The sequence below is a fragment of the Aphelocoma coerulescens genome, chromosome 6 (genome assembly GCF_041296385.1).
Source record: "Aphelocoma coerulescens isolate FSJ_1873_10779 chromosome 6, UR_Acoe_1.0, whole genome shotgun sequence".
Classification (NCBI taxonomy): Eukaryota; Metazoa; Chordata; class Aves; order Passeriformes; family Corvidae; genus Aphelocoma; species Aphelocoma coerulescens.
In genome coordinates this window covers 34,367,704-34,385,551 of record NC_091020.1, presented here as the reverse complement: position 1 = coordinate 34,385,551, position 17,848 = coordinate 34,367,704, and the positions used below count along the sequence as shown (strand labels likewise).

The 17,848-nt window shown below is 46.8% G+C and overlaps 2 protein-coding genes across 3 annotated transcripts in view; both read left to right on the top strand.

The window, feature by feature from the left end:
• C6H10orf90 (chromosome 6 C10orf90 homolog) overlaps window positions 1-1,895 on the top strand; it is a 58,192-nt gene extending 56,297 nt beyond the window's left edge. The window contains exons 8-9 of the mRNA XM_069020258.1: window positions 677-776; window positions 930-1,895. Of these exons, the coding sequence (XP_068876359.1) occupies window positions 677-776; window positions 930-968 (139 nt within the window). The 3' untranslated portion in view covers window positions 969-1,895. The remainder of the gene's footprint in view (window positions 1-676; window positions 777-929) is intronic.
• Window positions 1,896-13,807: 11,912 nt separating this feature from the next.
• Window positions 13,808-17,848, top strand: part of ADAM12 (ADAM metallopeptidase domain 12) — a 185,940-nt gene continuing 181,899 nt past the window's right edge. For both annotated transcript variants that reach the window (XM_069020257.1, XM_069020256.1), the window contains exons 1-2: window positions 13,808-13,819; window positions 15,026-15,332. In XM_069020257.1, the coding sequence (XP_068876358.1) occupies window positions 15,200-15,332 (133 nt within the window). In that variant the 5' untranslated portion in view covers window positions 13,808-13,819; window positions 15,026-15,199. The remainder of the gene's footprint in view (window positions 13,820-15,025; window positions 15,333-17,848) is intronic.

The window sequence follows — 17,848 nt, the reverse complement described above, 5'->3', positions numbered from 1 at the left end:
ATTATGAGGGAAAAACACAACTAAACTAAAGGCTTTGTGCTCATGCAAAACCAGGAATGCTGGGAAGGGAGGTCCAGCTTTCTCTTCCAAATCCTGGGAATTTTATCATTGATTTTAATGGGAAAAGATCAGACCAGGAGTCACCTTCTTAATGGCAACTCCTGTTATTTGTAAAATGGGAAGATTGTGTTCTTCTTGGTAAAAAGTGTTCCTAATGACAGAGAAAAAATGTTAACAGTTTAGAGTCTTACAATGATGGTTTTCTTATATTTTAGAAAATTAGTTGGAAATGATTGCTGGGTATTAATTGTGTGACATAAATACAAAAAAAAAAAAAAAGTACAGGCCAGATTCTGGTTTGAATTATGTTGCTGGAAATGGAAACCAACTCTACTGAGCTCCTGAGAAGCTCCTGCATTGAAATCACCTACACCCATCTCTTTCTTTACTTTTTTTATTCCAAACTCAGAATTTTCAACAAGATTCAAAACAAGCCAGATTTCATATCAAACCATGATTGTTAATAATTTATACTTCTCATGCCATAAATCTAATTCAAGTACTTAGAGATGCCCATTACAAGTATTGCATGGAAGGCAAACATTCCCTACAGGAAAAATCAATTATTTGTGAGCCCCAGGGATGAGATGAACTCCACTTTCTGAATTCCTGACAGGATTTATGACAATTTACCTGAGGTTAAAAAGAAACAGGAAGAGAAGCAGAAGCGGATCATCATCCAGAGTAACAGGCTGCGTGTGGAGATGTTTAAAAAGGTAAAGAATTCCTGTTATTTCTGGAGCAAATAGACCCAGTAAATTTGAAGTCTGGGATGCCAACACCACCTCACCTCCAGTATCACTAAAGATTTCTATCACCTCATGGATTTTAACAGTATTTTAAAACACTTTTGCATCTTTTTTTTCTAGCAATTACTGGACCAGCTCCTTCACAGAAACACGGAGTGACAAAGGAGTCTCTTGCCCATCATCCTAATTGGATCTTGAATGCCTTTGACTGCTAGATAAGCCATAAAATTAACTGTTATCTCAATTACCTGGAGGTATTTTTCTTATCTTTGGCTCTTTGTATAAAGAAAGATCATTTATGTTTCAATTGAAATTTTAAGGCGCCTTTCAAGTAATCAAAAACAGCCTAAAGGGGAGCACAGCTGTTGCAGAGCATCACCTTTTGGTCAGTTCACCCAGAGGAAATAATTTTAAGAATTTTTAATGCAAATACTGAATTACAGGGGTATTATTTATCTTAATCTTTTTTAAAAAGTACACTTCTCCATAGCAATAGCACCGCATTTGTAAGATGTGGAAAACTTACTTCTCCAAAGTATTTTATTAATTGATTTCGTGTGCGTGAAATCCTTGAAGAAAACTGTTATTTGTTATGTTTAGGAACCAGTTGAAATAGCATTTACCACATCATCAGAGCAGCAGCAGTTTCACATTAATACTTAACATTCCAAAAGGGACCAATATTTCAGCTTTCTGAAGAACTCCATTCCTGTTCATAGAGTGAAACTACCTAGCAAGCTCTCCCATTAAAAAACAATATTTAAAAATTTGTTTGTAACACTTTTTCTCACGTTTTTCATTGTCACATACGTTTTACTCCACTTCTGTGAGCGTGAAGTATTTATAGAAATGGCAGATGAAGGAGTGGTGCCAAGAGGGATGTTTGCATCAAAACTCACAGAACTCAAACCAGCTGTCATGTTTCCTCCCCAAAAAATATTTAAATCTTTATTTGTACATGTTGGAAGTAAAAACAAGCAGCTCACAAACCGATGGAGTTTATTTATGGAATAAAGTATGAGGATAATATTGATCCAACTGCTGTGTTTTTATTTGGTGCTGTTAAATATAACACAATTATTGAAACTGCCTGAGAAGTCGTGCCTTTGTACCCACAAATCCCAGGGGAAAAAAATACTGCCCCTAAAAATCACTGCAAGTGTTAAACTTCGCTGCACAAAGTTTGAGGAGGGGTTTGAATGAGGCTGGAATTTGGCCTTTGATAGTTCTGCTTTGTTTTTCTAATCCAGCCTGAGATGTAAGGTCAGGATTTTTGGAAGAGGGGGATGTTTGTGAGCCACTGGGATAACCTCCAGCTGGGTGACCTGTGCTGGACACGAGGACCTGGGTATATTTTGTGCTCTGTTTCTGTTGGATTATTCTGCCTTTTTGTGTTTCAGCTTCCCAGCTAACGTAGCAATAATGCTGTTAATTTTTGCTCGCAGAGAAGACAGAGACCTGTTGAACAAATATATTGCATTCCAGATAGGCATCCCCAAAAACTCACCAACAGTTCAATCCATTGGGAGAGGACGTGGAAGGTAAGGCAGTGGGGAAGGACCTGCCAGGGTTCTTCCCTGAAAAACACCTTTTTAACCAAGGAAGTCATTGAGTACTGGAAACCAAAGCCAAGGCAGGAGCACAGGTGACTCCAAGTAGAACTCAGAAAAGGGATACAAGAAGAATTATCTTTGAAGCTTTTATTCCCTTTTAGCTCACTACAACCACTATTTCCTATAGGATCAGTGCCCAAATCCCCTTTGAATTTAGTAGGAACTGATAATTTTTCCCCCTTGAGTCCTCACTCTGATTTTTTGACTTCAGGAAAATGCAGCTTTGGTTCATCAAGTCTGTACCTTCAGGTGCATTATTTCCTGCACATCTGTGAGACAGAGGAATTTTATTTACATTTCACCCTACCTTAGTGTACACCCTCAGGCTTGCCTGGAGTCTCACCCCAAAGCCACAGCAAGATATTTTGGACTGGAGAGAAAATATCTGGAGTTTGGTATCCATGGAGGACACAGCAAAATAATCCCTTCCCAGGTCAGGGATGTCCCCTGGGCTGGGACTGACACCAGAAGGGACCCCCAAAACTTTTATCACTTCTTCTCTGGCAGAGAGGAAGAGACAGGATTTTCCTCATTGGGAGTAAGAGTATTTTCCATGGAAATCAGGCATTTATCCTGAAGGATACCCAGGAATTCAAGGGAGATGGTTTAATCCACCTGCCATAGTGTATCCCTACTCCATGCCCATATGTAAATGTATGTAAATAAATATGTGTATCTGACATGCTTCCCACTCTCTGGCTGGGAATATCCAGCAGAGGAGCTTGATATTCCTTGGAAATCATTGCACCCAGGTGATCCTTGTGAGGAAATGAATGATGTGAGCATTTCCTGGGAAGAACAGCACAGGCTTCAGGTGGGATTTCTCCCCTTGGCACCATCATGGATGGCCTGAGCAGGGAATGGCATCTCCACTGACCTGGTTTCCTCTCCCTCCTTGGGAACAGAGTACAACACCCACCTGCTGCATCCTCACCTCCCCTGGCTCAGGAGCAGCTCCCCTGGCTCACAGCATGAAGCCAAGTGCATCAGTCAAAGGAAAAAATCCTCTGGGTTTGTAGAAGGGTTATTTCCAAATGTTTTTATTTTCTCTAAACGTGATTTTAAAATCTGCAGGACGAATCTGCAGCAGTCTGAGGTGGGATTTCCTTTGTACAAATAAGCTGGTGAGGAAAATGCATGATGCAAATCACTGTCTGGGAATGTTTTACATGGTACAAAACCTGTGCTTCAGAAAACCAAAAATTAGCTCTGTTGCAAACCTAATTTCTCTTTCAGGGCCTGAGAAAAGAAGGTATCTGGTAATGGATCCAGCAAACAATTCTGACATTCATTTCAGCTCTACAATCCAATCATTGTGACAGAAAATGGACTGTGCAGGAAAATGTCACCTCAGGAAAACAGGAGCCTCCCAGGCATAGCCCTGGACAAGCAGGCATCAGCTTAAGGAAGTTCAGAGTTAGGGAAAAAGTGGTGGGATCTCCCTTTGGACTTGCAGGCACTTCAAAGAGCCCATTTGCCAGCAGGTAACAGAAAGATCAGAGGTCACCCACACTTGTAAAGCTGGAATTTTCCTTCTTGTTGGGAAAACTTGAGGATTGAGTTCAGGTTCTCTGGGTGTTGGTGCTGTGCCTTCGGGAGGGACACATCAGGATTCATAACAATGTTGGTTTGGGGGAGATTTGGGATGGTTTGGGGGTGTTCAGGCACAGAGCCTGGGTGGACTTGTCAGCACATTGCCTTGGCATTGTCCCTCCCAAACACAAAACCTCCCCATAGGGTTGGAATTCTGCGTTGATGGAAATGAAGCCCACATGGGGAATGCTCAGCATTTGAGGTGAGCAAGACGTGGTGTTTGGTTGCATGCTGGCATCATTAATCTCATCTGACAGAAATACCTCATGAAGGGTTGGAAGTCATTGTAACGTAAAGGACTGAGGGTTCCAGCCTTCTGGGGATTTATTTAAACCCAAATATTTTCCTGTGTATGTGTATGCAAGTCATTAGTTACATCTTGGAGTTTACTCAGCTGCTCAGAGAGATGAGGAGAATGTCTGGGTAAGATTTTTGAGGGGTTTTATTGTTGAGTATCTGGGCCTGGTCACGTTAGTGTAATGTTTTCTGGGAGAGAGCTGATTTACAAGGAAAACAACACACAAAAGCAGGGATAAAGTTCCTGGCAGCCGTCTCCAGAGGAAACCATTCCCTGATACAGCCCTTGCAGCAAGGCTAAAAATACAGCTTGCCTCATCTGCAGGGGTGTTTGCCCCTTTGAATGCAGGGACAGAAGTGCCTGTGTGCTTTGAGGGATGGGTCATTATCTCCCCAGGAGCACTGAGTGGCCGCTTGTCCCCGCTGGAGCCCATCAGGACGCGGGGCTGTCCCACAGGGTCACGTTTCTCCAGGCGCTGTGACTCCGGCCTGTGGAGTTCGTTGTTGGTTTGGGATGTGGCCGGATCCTGTGGGATGCCCTCCCTGGGCTCCCGCCCTGTCCAGGCCACAGCTCAGCACCAGGAAATGGGGGTTGGAGGAGTCCCAACCCCAGCTGCAACCATTCCCTTAAATAAAAGGGCATTTATTTCAACTGAAATGCAAATTCACCTGAGCATAAAACCAGATCTGAATGAAAGAAGCTACAGAAAATCTATCAAATTTACTGTCAGTAGAGGGGCTCAGTGCCTGTATGGAAATATTTATTAAGCTTTGGTTTAAATACGTGTCTATTTACACCAAAATCACAAAAGACCTCGCCCAAAATCCGTATCAGAGAGAGGAGCCTGTGCTGCTCATTGAGTGGTGCCACTCTGCCCATGGAGAAGGAGGTGCCAGTGCTGGGCACTGGAAGGGGAACTTGGCTCCCAGCTGGAGGTGTTTTGGGAGGTTATGGTTTTGTCTCTCGTCATTTCAGTTTAGCTGTGACAAAGCTGTTGGAATAAGCTTGTCATGTACACTGGGAAAGGATCCTTCCCTGGGAGGGTGGGCAGGCCCTGGCACAGGGTGCCCAGAGCAGCTGGGGCTGCCCCTGGATCCCTGGCAGTGCCCAAGGCCAGGCTGGACATTGGGGCTGGGAGCAGCCTGGGACAGTGGGAGGTGTCCCTGCCATGGCACTGGATGAGCTTTAAAGTCCCTCCCAACCCAAACCATTCCATGGTTCTATTCGAAACCTTATTTTTATGTCAAGAATATAAAGCATCCTCTCTTTTTTTTTTTTTTTTTTTAGGTCAGGAATTTTACTTTTCCTAGTTCTCCTTGGCTCTCTACCAAAGCTGTGGGAGGCAGAATTACTTAATACTCATTTTAGATGACCCACAGAATAAGATAATGAGGTGTATCATCTCCCTACCAGCTGCAGAGTGATTAAAAAGTAAAAATAAAAAAAGGAGAAGAAACTGCACCAATTTTCTCATGGTACACACAGTTATTTAAAATGATATAAAACAGAAGTGCAATGAGCTGCTTGAGGATGGTGCTGCATAGATAGGAATATGTAAAAGAGCTCCTAATTGCAGAAATTTGGTGGATATTTAAAAAAAAAAAATCACAGTGATGTATTTTTAGACTTCATGTTTAAAATACTTTTATTTTGTGCAGTATCTTACCAGGACTAGACTTCAGTTAATACATAATTATGGGATGCAAAGCCTGTCACACAGAGGCTGCTCCGTGGTTCCAGGGTTATTGCAGGTCTGCCACTGGCTTGAGAAATTGGTATAAAATAGCAAAAAACCTTTTGGAATCCACTTTATCTTCAACTTCTTGCTTGGGGCATCTGCTGTTTCACCATCTAAAGGCCTCTTGCAGCTGTGCCTGAATGGGGAGACATCCTTTTAAATTTCATGTTTCTGTGGTTTTCCAGAACTTTTTGTTGTTAAAGTGAGCACTTGGTATCCATGCTGTGGGGGAATTAATAAAAATCCTGGCCAAAGGGTGGTGAGGGGAACAGTGTCCAGTCTGAGTGTGGGCTAATTTTCTCATTGCCTGATAATGGTGTCTGGAAGGAAGGTCCCTCAGCAGTCATTTAATTAATTGTGATATATAACTGTGGCCAGGGAGGCAAACAAGAAACATATTGAGAACAGGAGTCTGGTTTTGTAACTGGGTTGTCCTCTGAAATTGTGGCACTGCGGAAGGAGGCAGGGAAATATGCTGCAGACAGATTTTGCCATGGTTTGGGGGAGAAATGATGAGAAAAGAGCAATGCTCTGGTTAAATCCCAGGCTGGCTGCACGTGCAGCTGCCCAAGGAGGGAGCAAGCGGCGCCCTCAGGGACAGCAATGCCTGGGCTTGAACAGTCCCGGAGTCACAGCATGCTTTGTGTTGGGAGAGACCTTAAATCCTGGCCAGTGCCACCCCTGCCATGGGCAGGGACACCCTCCACTGTGCCAGCCTGCTCCAATCCCCATCCAGGCCTTGGACACTGCCAGGGATTCAGGGGCAGCCACAGCTGCTCTGGGAATTCCATCCCAGCCCCTCACCATCCTCCCAGGGAACAATTCCTTCCCAGTATCCCATCTATCCCTGCCCTCTGGCACTGGGAAGCCATTCCCCGTGCCCTGTCCCTCCATCCCTTGTCCCCAGTCCCTCTCCAGCTCTCCTGGAACCCCTTTAGGCCTTGAAGGAGTTTTAAGTTCTCCCTGGATCCTCCTCTTCTCCAGGTGAACTCCCCCAGCTCTCCCAGCCAGAGCAGGGAGCTCCACCCCACTGTTCCTGGGATTATTTAGGTTGGAAAAGCCCTCTATGACCATCAAGCCTCTGAGCCCAGCAGTACCAAATCCAGCACTAAACCACGTCCCCAAGTGCCACCTCACAGCCCCCATAATCCCTGATGACAGCCCCGTCCTCCCCAGCCCTGCAGTGATGTCAGGGGCAGGGAGCCACCGGTTGTAGAGTTCCAATTTTTGGGGCATAACCCAGAGCTTGGATATGATACCCACATGAGTTGTCAGTGAGTAATGCTGTTCCAAGGAATACCAAAGGAATTAGTCACGAATCCCCACTTAGCCAAATCTATCCTCAGCTTGTGACGCTGCTGGGAGCACTTCTCTCATTTTGGGGTTTGCCATTAGGTGAAAATACAACTTTGAGGGCTCACTGGGCCTGCACGGAATGAGGGAATGGTCCAAGTTAAACTGCATGAAAGATGGATAATTATGGGCTGCCTGCTCTGTCTGACACCATTAGCTGATGTTACAAACCCAACATTTTACTCCTGTTTGGTGTACTTTAGAGAGGTTTCACTTGCTGTGTTTGGGGCTCAGAGTTGTGCAACAGAACCTAACAGAAAATGCCTACAATAAAGGAGCTCTGTTTCATTCTTCCCTTCATAAATAACAGGAGATTAAGACCTAATTGATTTCATTCTTCCGTGATGGATACCACAGTAATTTTTAATGATTTCTCTCAAGTTTCCCATTAGGAATATTTATTTTTCTTTAAAAATGCCCCCAAATATGCTGTTTTCCTAATTTACTGTCCCAGCTTTTATGATGATGGATGTTGCATTGTTCTGTGGTTTGCAGAGGGCTAGACAGGAATATTAAAAATATACGACTTCATAATTTTTAGTCTGAGTTGAATGCTGTCCTCTTGTGAGACATGTAAAAATTTGTGGCTTTTTTTCTTCCTTTTGTTTTCAGGGAGACAGTGAAATTTGAGGCAACAGATCAAAGCCCTTATTCTCAATGTCTAGTCTGGAGTAAAAAAAAAAACCCAACCCCCCTCACATATTTAATGGGTTATTTGTTGGATTTAAAGGGATTTTAGCACAGGACACCTTCCTGATGTATTGTCAGGAATGTCCTGTTTGATATAAGGATCTTGCTGGAAAATCATCACTTCTCAGTATTAAAATTAGTGGGAAAACTTAAAATTGTGTTTATTCCCCCTTGGAGGTTTAGGGCTGTGCAGACATCCCAAAGGTTGCTTGCTTATTTGTTTGGGTTTTATGAGGGTATTTCTCATGGGCTACTAAAACAGAAGAATGTTCAGCTCGTGGGGTTTTTCCCTCTTCCTGGAGGAAGGCTGGAAGAGGAAAATGTTGATGGGTGATCTGGTGCGGGGTAAAGCTGGGAACCAGGGAATCACAGAAAATCCCAGGTTGGAAGGATCCCACAAGGATCATTGAGTGCAACTGCTGGCCCTGCCCAGACCCCCCAACAATCCCACCCTGGGCATCCCTGGCAGCGCTGCCCAAACGCTCCTGGAGCTCTGGCAGCCTCAGGGCCGGGACCATTCCCTGGGGAGCCTGGGCAGTGCCCAGCACCCTCTGGGGGAAGAACCTTTCCTGATATCCAACCTAAACCTCCCCTGAGACAGCTCCAGCCGCTCCCTGCATCCTGTTCCTGTCACAGATTGGAGCTGTCCCTCAGGAGGAGCTGCAGACCCCCATGAGGTCTCCCCTCAGTCTCCTCCAGCTGAGCAAACCCAGAGACCTCAGGTGGTCCTCATGTGGCCCCTCCAAACCCTTCCCCACCTTCACAGCTCTCCTTTGGACACTCTTCTGATGGCTTTGTACCCTGAGCCCTACATTCCTGGGATGTTGAGGCTGTAGGGTCAGGGTTTGGGGGTGCAGGGGTGCCCCAAGGTGGGCAGGGTGCCGGTGATGTCCGTGCTCACGGAGAACTCGGTGTTTGCCTGACCGAGGGTTTGTGCTGCAGGAAAAGAATGTGTGAGGTTTGGGGTTTTATGTTTTAACTGCTGAAGAATTTCGGGGTTGCTGTTGTTGCTGTTCAGGTCCTGTATCCTTGCAGTGCTGGGTTTCTTTGTTTGCTCTTCCCTAAGCTCCTCTTGGCTTTTTCACCCCTGGCCCCGTGACAGCCGCCTGCAACGGGCTCTGTGCAGTTCCCTCTAAAGAAGTGCATGGAGTTTAATCACCATTAAGGCAGAGCTTTCTCCCCTGCCTTGCTAGAGGAAAGAAGCTGCTTTCCAAAATTATATTGCCCGTGGAGCAGCAGGATAAACTGGGCAGGGAAAACAGGAGAACAGGAATGTGATGAGCCCGTGGCACTCAGCATCAGCCCTGCTGTCCTTCTTCCAGGTACAAACGATGCTGGCAGGGAGTGCTCTCCAAACACAGATGAATGGAAGGGGTTTGCTCTCTCTGATTGTGGTTTATCCCTGAGACAGACTAAAAATCCCACATGTCATTTATTAAATGTATAAAGAAATCCAGAATGGCTTCGTCAGTTTTGTTTGTGCTTGAATTTAACGTTAAAGTGCTTTGTCACTCAGACAAGGTAGGAGTTGGTTTAGTTTTTTTCTTTATTAAAAAACAAATCCAGAAACATTTCCGTTTCAGTGTTTAATTCCATGTTCTATCCTGTTGATTTGCCATAGCAGTTCAAGGCTCTCTACAAATGCAAAGGACCATGTTACTCCAAATAGCTCCACAAAATCCCACCTTCCTAAGTGTGTCCTTTTCACTGTGCAGCAAGGGAGAAACTTGAGTCAGTCCTTGGTTCTCAAAAGGCAGAGAATCATGGAATGGTTTGGGTTGGAAGAGACATTAAAGCCCATCCAGTGCCACCCCCTGGCACGGGCAGGGACACCTTCCACTATCCCAGGTGCTCCAAGCCCCATCCAACCTGGCCTTGGACACTGCCAGGGATGGAAGAGCCACAGGAGAAGTCTGTCCCTGTCACTGAGCCATGTTGGATCCCAGCTGGGCACTGGGAGCCCTTTATTTTGGATGAACAAATGGACCAGGGCCTCATGGCCAGTGGAGGAACCAGTTCTGGCTGGAGCCAGGCACCGACTGCTCTGCCCCCTCCTGCTGTTCCCAGCTGCATTGGCCAACACAGCTCTGGGACAGAAATTCCAGATGAATCCAGTATTATGGGACCTTTAGGACACAAAGAGAACATCATAACCAAAGGAGAGGAAGGTAAGGATGTATTTATTGATAACAGAACAGTGAGATTGCTGATCTCACATTGCATTTCCTGGGCTTCACAGCCTGGTGCAGACTCACTGTGCTGCTCAGGGCAGCTCAGCAGCTCCTCAAGGCATGCACAGAGGGTGGAAGGCTGCCCTTGGAGAGTGGGAAATCCATAGAGTCCATCTCAAGTATGTGCAGCAACAGGATTTACAGCCAGGGTTTGCTTTCAGTGCTCAGCCCTGGTGGATGCTCTTCCATGTCTGAACACTGGGACAGAGGTCTGCAGAGCAGAGCAGTGCTCTGTGGCTAAAGGTCAGGCTGAATCGTACTCTATCTATGCCTGTTAATTATAGAGGACTGTAATCTGCCACTGCAGTCACAATTCAGCAGGATCTTGATTGTGCAGAGAGTTAATGAAGTGAGGGAGGACTGGAGACACAAAGTCTCAGCAGCTGGCTGGGGGGACACACAGATTTCAAAGGGAAGAGCTTTTTTGTTTTGTTTTGTTTACTCTAAGAAGGAAAAACTTTAGCCTGGAGGCCCCAAAACTGGAGATCCCTGTAGCTAAGCCCAGACAAGTCCTCATGCATTTTGGCACATAGGGGAATAAAAAAAAAAATCTGGATAATACTCAATGCTGTGATTACAGTGAGGTTTCCTGGATAGCCAAGAGGGGATCACAGCTGATCTGGGAAGATGTGAGAGCAGTGTTACAGAGGTGCTTTCTGCCCAGCAGAACCTCTTATCCTGAAATAGTTCAGCTCTCTGAGGTGGCTTATCCTCTCTTCATTTAACTCCAGCTGTAACACAAGGGATGCAAATCCTGCTCTGGCAGAGCAGGGCAGCAGACAGCTTTCCTTTTCCTCCCTTTTTTTTTCCTTTTCCTCCCTTTTTTCCTTTTCCTCCTTTTCTCATACTCCACACCCCATAGCATACCATAACCCATCTGACAATTAGTATAAATTTGTTACCTCGCCTTGGAGCTAATGCCACCAAAGCATTACAGTATCCGTCCGGAGGATTTATTTACACTTAATCCATTGCCTCTCCACTCCTTATGTTTTCCCTGTTGTCTCCATCAGTCACTAATTCCTTCTCAAAACTCCTTTAACCAAGGGGAACTAATGGAAATTCACATTTCCCTCAGCGCATCCTCCTCCTTGCTGGTGTGTGTGTGTGTTGAGCTCATTCCCAGGTAAGTTATTCCACACTGCTCCCTTCCTTACTGCTCTCTTCTGGACTGACCTTTCCAGCTCCATGTGAACCAAAGCTCCTGCATGAATCGCTAATTTGATAAGCACACGCCCGGCCGGCCGCCTGTGTTGTCACACGGTCAAATATTCATCCTTCCAAATCGCGAGTGCCCTTTACATGGAATTATTTCCACACCTAAATGCAAAGCAAGAGCTGAGCTGCTGCGCTGTGACCTGTGGCAGTGACACAGGGACAAGGCGGGGGCAGGTGGGAGAGCTGGGGAGGGAGAAGGGTTCTGCTTCGGGAATGACAACAGCCAGCGATGAATGCAGGGCACATTTCTGTGCACCCTGGCAGCATCTCCAATTCTCCCATTCTCCGGCTGAAAAATGCGTGTTCAAGTGTTTCCGAACCACTCCCGGGGGAAGCGAGGGCCGCGCAGTCCGGAGGTGCGCCTGAAGAGGGCTCCTGATAGGATCTGGGAGATCCTTGTCGCTTCATTCCTTGGATATTCCTCCGGCCACAGGTGACCCGGAGCCCCAGGGCGAGATATTCATGCACACACCTCAAAGCACAGCGGGGCTCCAGCAGCAGGATTTGTTCTCTCCAGCTTGTGGGTAGTGCCTGGCTCGCTTTTCCTGCAGAGGCTCAAAGCCAAAAGCAAACCAAGCACCCAGCATGTGCCAGGCTCTGTCTGTAGTAACAGAGATAAAAGGGTGCTGCGTCAGGCTCCCCTTGCCCAAGGAGGTAAAAATGAGGAGTAAAAAGAGGATTTAGCCGTTCTTATGCTGTTGCTATTGCAGGATAGCCCTGAACTAGCACAGAGTGGAGGGGATGCTTTGGAAGGAAAAGTTTCTTGGGGCTGAAGTGAAGAAAAACGAATTATATAAGGTAAGGAAGATAAGGAGGATAAAAATGAAAGGGGGGAAGCATGAAGAAGGAGCAGCAAAAAATAAAAAGGTAAAAACAACCCCAAAAGCAGTGAGACACATCCACACACCCCCCTCCATTCCTCTTCCCCTGAGAGTGCTAAAGAACAGGGATGGATGGAGAGATGGAGGGATGGATGGATGGATGAAGGGATGGATGAAGGGATGGATGAAGGGATAGAGGGAGGGATGGATGGATGGATGGATGGATGGATGGATGGATGGATGGATGGATGGATGGATGGATGGATGGATGGATGGATGGATGGATGGATGGAGGGATGAAGGGATGGATGGATGGATGGATGGATGGATGGATGGATGGATGGATGGATGGATGGATGGATGGATGGATGGATGGATGGATGGAGGGATGGATGGATGGATGGAGGGATGGAGGGATGAAGGGATGGATGGATGGATGGATGGATGGATGGATGGATGGATGGATGGATGGATGGATGGATGGATGGATGGAAAGCCACAGCCCATGGGAATAACCTGGATAATTGGGGCTGTGGCCCCCTTTGAAGCAGCCACACAACTGGGATGCAATTTTCATTTCCTGCAGGGAAACTCGGCCTTGTTCTTCTGAAGTGGATAAACCAAACCTTGTAAAACTAATTGTGGGAGGCACTTTGACATGAGAAATTCAAAGGCCAGGCCTGGCCTCTCCCCTGCACACCCCAGTGAAGCAGAGGCACTTCCCATTACCTGCCCTGTGCCTGGAGGGTCTTTTTTTCCCAAGAGAATTTTGAAACTGAGATAAAATTGTGCTGTTGTTCTCCAGAGGTAGCTGTAATTCAGTAGCATTCCTACATGGATGTTATTAATAAAATAGTTGGGGCTCTTTGGTGTTAAATTATCCATTTATCAATTTCAAGCCCATAAAATTAGAGTGGTAAAAGGCAACAATTCTTTTCTGGTAAAGTTTTGGGGGGAAGAGGAGAAACTTTGATAATATCTACTTCATTCATGCTAATGAATGACCAAGATATAACTGGCTCCACATTCTCTGCCAGCAAATATTGTTTCTCAGATAAAAGCACTACCACTGAAAAGAAAAGCCTTGTGGGATTACCAAAACCCTATTTAGAAGTCTTTAGCTCCCTTTGACTGACTTTTTTTCTTTTTAATGGGAAAAATACCTTCGAAGACACTAAAGATGTCTACATGGCTTTTATGGTGGCCTTCCACAAAGGAGTTTTCTGTTTGAATTTTAATGTTTTTAACCAATGTTCTGTGTGGAGCACATATGTCCTTAATGAGAGAGTTGATAGAGTTCATTAGTTTATATCTGAGGGATGAAATGTTGCTGAGTGTAGCTGTTAAATTGTAATTGATAATGGCTGAGTAGGGAAAAGTTAGCATTTGGCTATTTAAAGTTACACACAGGCTAATCCCGAGGAGAGGGAATAAACATGGTGAGGACAATGTGAGGTGAGACTCGAGGTGTAAGTGCAGACAGAATGCAAATTTCAGAGCAGCTGGGGGCAAGTCCGTGGGTCTGGTTTTGGGCAGAGGGGTAGGAGGTGAAAGGTGGTTTTTAAGGGTGAAGAGCAGCAGTTGAGAGCCCTTTCTTCACATTCTTCATGATCCCAGCCCTTTTCCAGGTTTATTTGTGCTGGGATTACCAGTTATCCCTGGATGCCTCAGTGATGCTGCCAGGGAACTGTGCCAGGCTCCAGTTTGGGAACTACAGAGGTTGTACCCCTGGAATTTCTGGCTCAGTTATCCCCAGAGCTGGTGCAAAGCATAGTCTGGATCACTTGGAATAATCACCAGCCTCTGCTACAGAACAGCCCCAAATCTGTGCTTCCAAACCCCATTTCTAAATGGGATTGCATGGCTCTTATGCCTGCTGGCCTACAGACACATCTCAGAACACTTCTGCCAACTGTTTCATGCACAATGAACACGGAGCCAAGCTGCAGAATTCAGTATCCATATCCAAACTCTGAGATTTGGGAAGAATCTTAATAAATTAAAGCTAAAAACCACACAATAAATGTCTGTAAGGATCTTCAGGATTAGACTCTTTTTTTTCTGCTGCTCCACAGCAACATGTGGGCATTACATGTGTTTTGGTGGTACATTAAGGAGTAGGTAATCTGTATTTGGTTATTCTCCCAGACAGTCAGTAATAATATTTGAATGAGGGAGATTTTAAAAAATGCATCTGGCAACTCTGTGGGTGTGTTTTGTTGTTTGTTTTCTTTTTTTTTTTTTTTTTTTTCCCCTCTCCTTCTTTTAAAACCCCCACAATATAAAATAAGAAACACCACCAGAAACAACTCTGAAATAATTATGAAACCAATAAATAACCCCTGAGCTCTAACGTACACAGATGACTTTCCAGAGGCGGCAGCCAGGCTTGTGTGTGGAGTAAAAAAAAAAAATGGGAAAACTTCGGGAGCAGGGATGGGAGGGGGGACCCCGAAGCCCCCCGGGGCTGGGACCCTGCGGAGGGGCGGCCGCGGGGCTCAGATGTTCCGCGGGCGATGGCTTAAGTTCGGTCCTTGCCAAATCAACAACAAAAAAATGAAATAACCGACACAAACCTATTTAAAATAAAGGGGGGAAAAAATAAAAGAGGAAAGAAAAAAAAACCAACTCCTTTTTTTTTTTTTTTTTCCCCCTGAGCAGCCGAGCCCAGCTCATCAGCAGCTGAGGCAGGAGCAGGAGGGGTTTTGGAGTTAACTGCATGCAGGAAATCTCTCACATCCTGAGTCCCAGCTCGCTCCTCTCGGTAACTGTATATTATGGGGCTGCTCTCCAGCCCCAGCTGATGAAAGTTTGTCTCCCTCAGTCTGGGCTGCGATGTCAAAGCGCCTCCAGGCAGCGCAGCCGCGCTCCCCCCGTGCGCTGCCCCCGGCCCGGCTCCCCGCGCTGCTGCTGCTGCTGCTGCTGCTCGGCCCGGGCTGGCTCCTCTCGGCATCGCCCCGCGCCCGCGGTAAGTCGCACACAGCCCCTCGGGGCTTTTCCCGACACGATCCCCAGCCCCGCGCTCCATTTTAGCCGGACAAGGAGCAGGGAGATGGATTCAGAGCGCTGCTCCCCCCGCCCGCTGCGGGGATGGAGCGGGAGGTCCCGGCCGGGCACACGCGGAGCTGCGGAATTCCCGCTCCTCTGCGCGGCTTCCCTGAGATTTCCCGGGAAAACTCCGCTGTGCGGCCCCCCGGCACTCCCAGCCCCGTGGGGTCCCATCCTCCGGCACCCCCAAACCCGCTGGTTCCTTCCCGGGACTCTCGTCCCTGCACCCCCAGCCCTGCCGGTCCCGTCCCTGCACCCCAATCCCGCCGGTCCCATCCCCTGCGAGTGGAGCTGATCCCGGGGACCCCCCCCTTTGTGTGTATTCGGGGGTGCCCTGCAGGGTCCCGGGGGGAAGGAGGGGTAAATTCTCCTCCCACGCATCCCCTACAAACAGCCCCCGGGGCTGAATTCAAGGATCGGGGACTCTTGTCGGAGTTTGGGCTCTGTTTCCAGCTGGGAAAAATTGCGCGGAAAAGCCAAATAGTGATGGTAAAAACGTCCTGGCTGGGTAAAAGTTTTCTCGCCGGCGCTGTGTTCATTCAAAGTGAGCTCCAGGCGGGGAGCGGTGATTCAGCTGTGGAGCGCTGTGCTGTCCATGTTATGGATGGGGAACAGCCTGGGAAGCGATTGTCTCTTCCTACAGCAAGTTTGGGGTTTATTCCGGAATTCTCAGAGGGCCCAGGTCCTCTCCCCTTCTTTAAGCATCTGACAATGCACATTTTATGTGAGAGAACAAAGGAGATTCTCCTCTATGAAAACATTTAACAGCACTGAGGGGGGTGTGTGTGTCCCTGTGTGTTACTACAAACTCGTGTATTTGGTCTTTTTTAGTCCTTTTTTTTTTCCATTGTAACTTGAAACTTTGTAAATATTTGCTTATCTCCAAAATTTATTGACAGCAACTTTCACTGGGACTTTGGCTCTGAACTTGCTAAGAGAAAAGACGGGGAGATTCTTTAGCACATTGAAATCCCAAAGGGGGAAAGGACAAGGTGTTGCATTTGATCAAGCACCTGGAATTTATCTTAATGAATTAACAGGAGTTGCAGCTTTGCCTTTGTGTGGAATCTTGATTTCTCTTTGTCAGCGCTTGTATTTACACCAGTTCAGTGGGTTTGGGGTAAAGGCTGCAGAAATTCCCTGGCAGATGAGGAGAAATAGGTGCCCTGTGGTTGCTCCCTTTTCACGGGGCAAGGGAGGGTTGGTTTGGGTGAGAGGACAGGCCCCTTCTCTGAGTGTGGAAGCCACTGTGGCTGGCCAGGTCCCTCCATGGTTTGGAAGTTCACTTGCAGTCAGGAAAAATTGAGGTGAGATGCTTCAAAGTGTTTGTCCCTACAATAACAAGAGGGCACACTGTGGGTGACTTGGCGCTAGCACACAGACGAGTGAGCAGAATGGGAAGAGGGGGTGGAAATCCGGTTTCTTGTGGCTCAGACTTCCCTCAGAGCCCAGCTGAAGCTCTAAGGTTACACTCACACTGATGGTTTAAGCTCCGTGTAAAATTTGTGTTGGCTGCTCATCTCTGTGGTGTTTTTAGGCGTCTTTATGGGGCTTTAGATGTCCAAGTTGGGCAGCTGTGGTGGTTGCCGGCCCTTGGATTTGCCTTCCTGTATCTTCCTGCTCCTCTTCTTTCCCTACCATGTCCGTAATTTGCTCTTTTCCAGCCACAGCCAGTGTGCTCAGGGAGCATCCCCTCCCTCAATTCCACTTTTTCCTGTGGAAGCAAAGCACAGCTCTAGCCCTGCCAGAGCCTGTGCTGCTTTCTTGGTCACGGAGGTGCTGAAAGTTCCAGCCGCGCGTTTCCACACCCGGCCACGCTCCCAGTGACAACAAGTGCTCCTGGCTGGGCTGGCACAGGTCTCACTGGGCATTCCAGAGCCCTGCAGGACATCCTAATTTTTACAGAAACACGTGCTTAGTGATTAGGACAAGTTGGAGTTATGACATGCCTTGAGAAGCGGGTTTGAAACGTGGCAATAATGTGGCTCTGCCTGAGTGACAGGTCTATTATTAAACAGAAGTTGTCAGGTTGTGGGCTAGACAACTTAAAAGTAACCTTGTTGTTTGCTTTCAGTGTGTTTTCTTTCCAGTTTTTGGGGTTTTACAGTTGCCCTTCTACTTTTCAGTATTGCTCTGCTTAAATTTCTGCTTAAAGTACCTCATGGACAAAGAGGAAAACTGACTGGGGTGCTGGCCTCAACCAGGCCCAGTTAGCTCTGCTGTCCTTGTGGAGCGGCAGATAAAGTAGGATAAGATCTGATCCTACAGACTCAGGCAAATATCTTAAAATCTGCACGTGTACAAGGTTTCTTGTGGTCAAGGCCTTCCTGTTTCTGCAGGGCAGACAAAGTGGTGCTGTGGATAGGTCAAGTCTAAATGTGTGTGTGTGTGTGTGTGTAGACTCTTTAAAACCCTTTTAAATATGGTGTGTTAGCT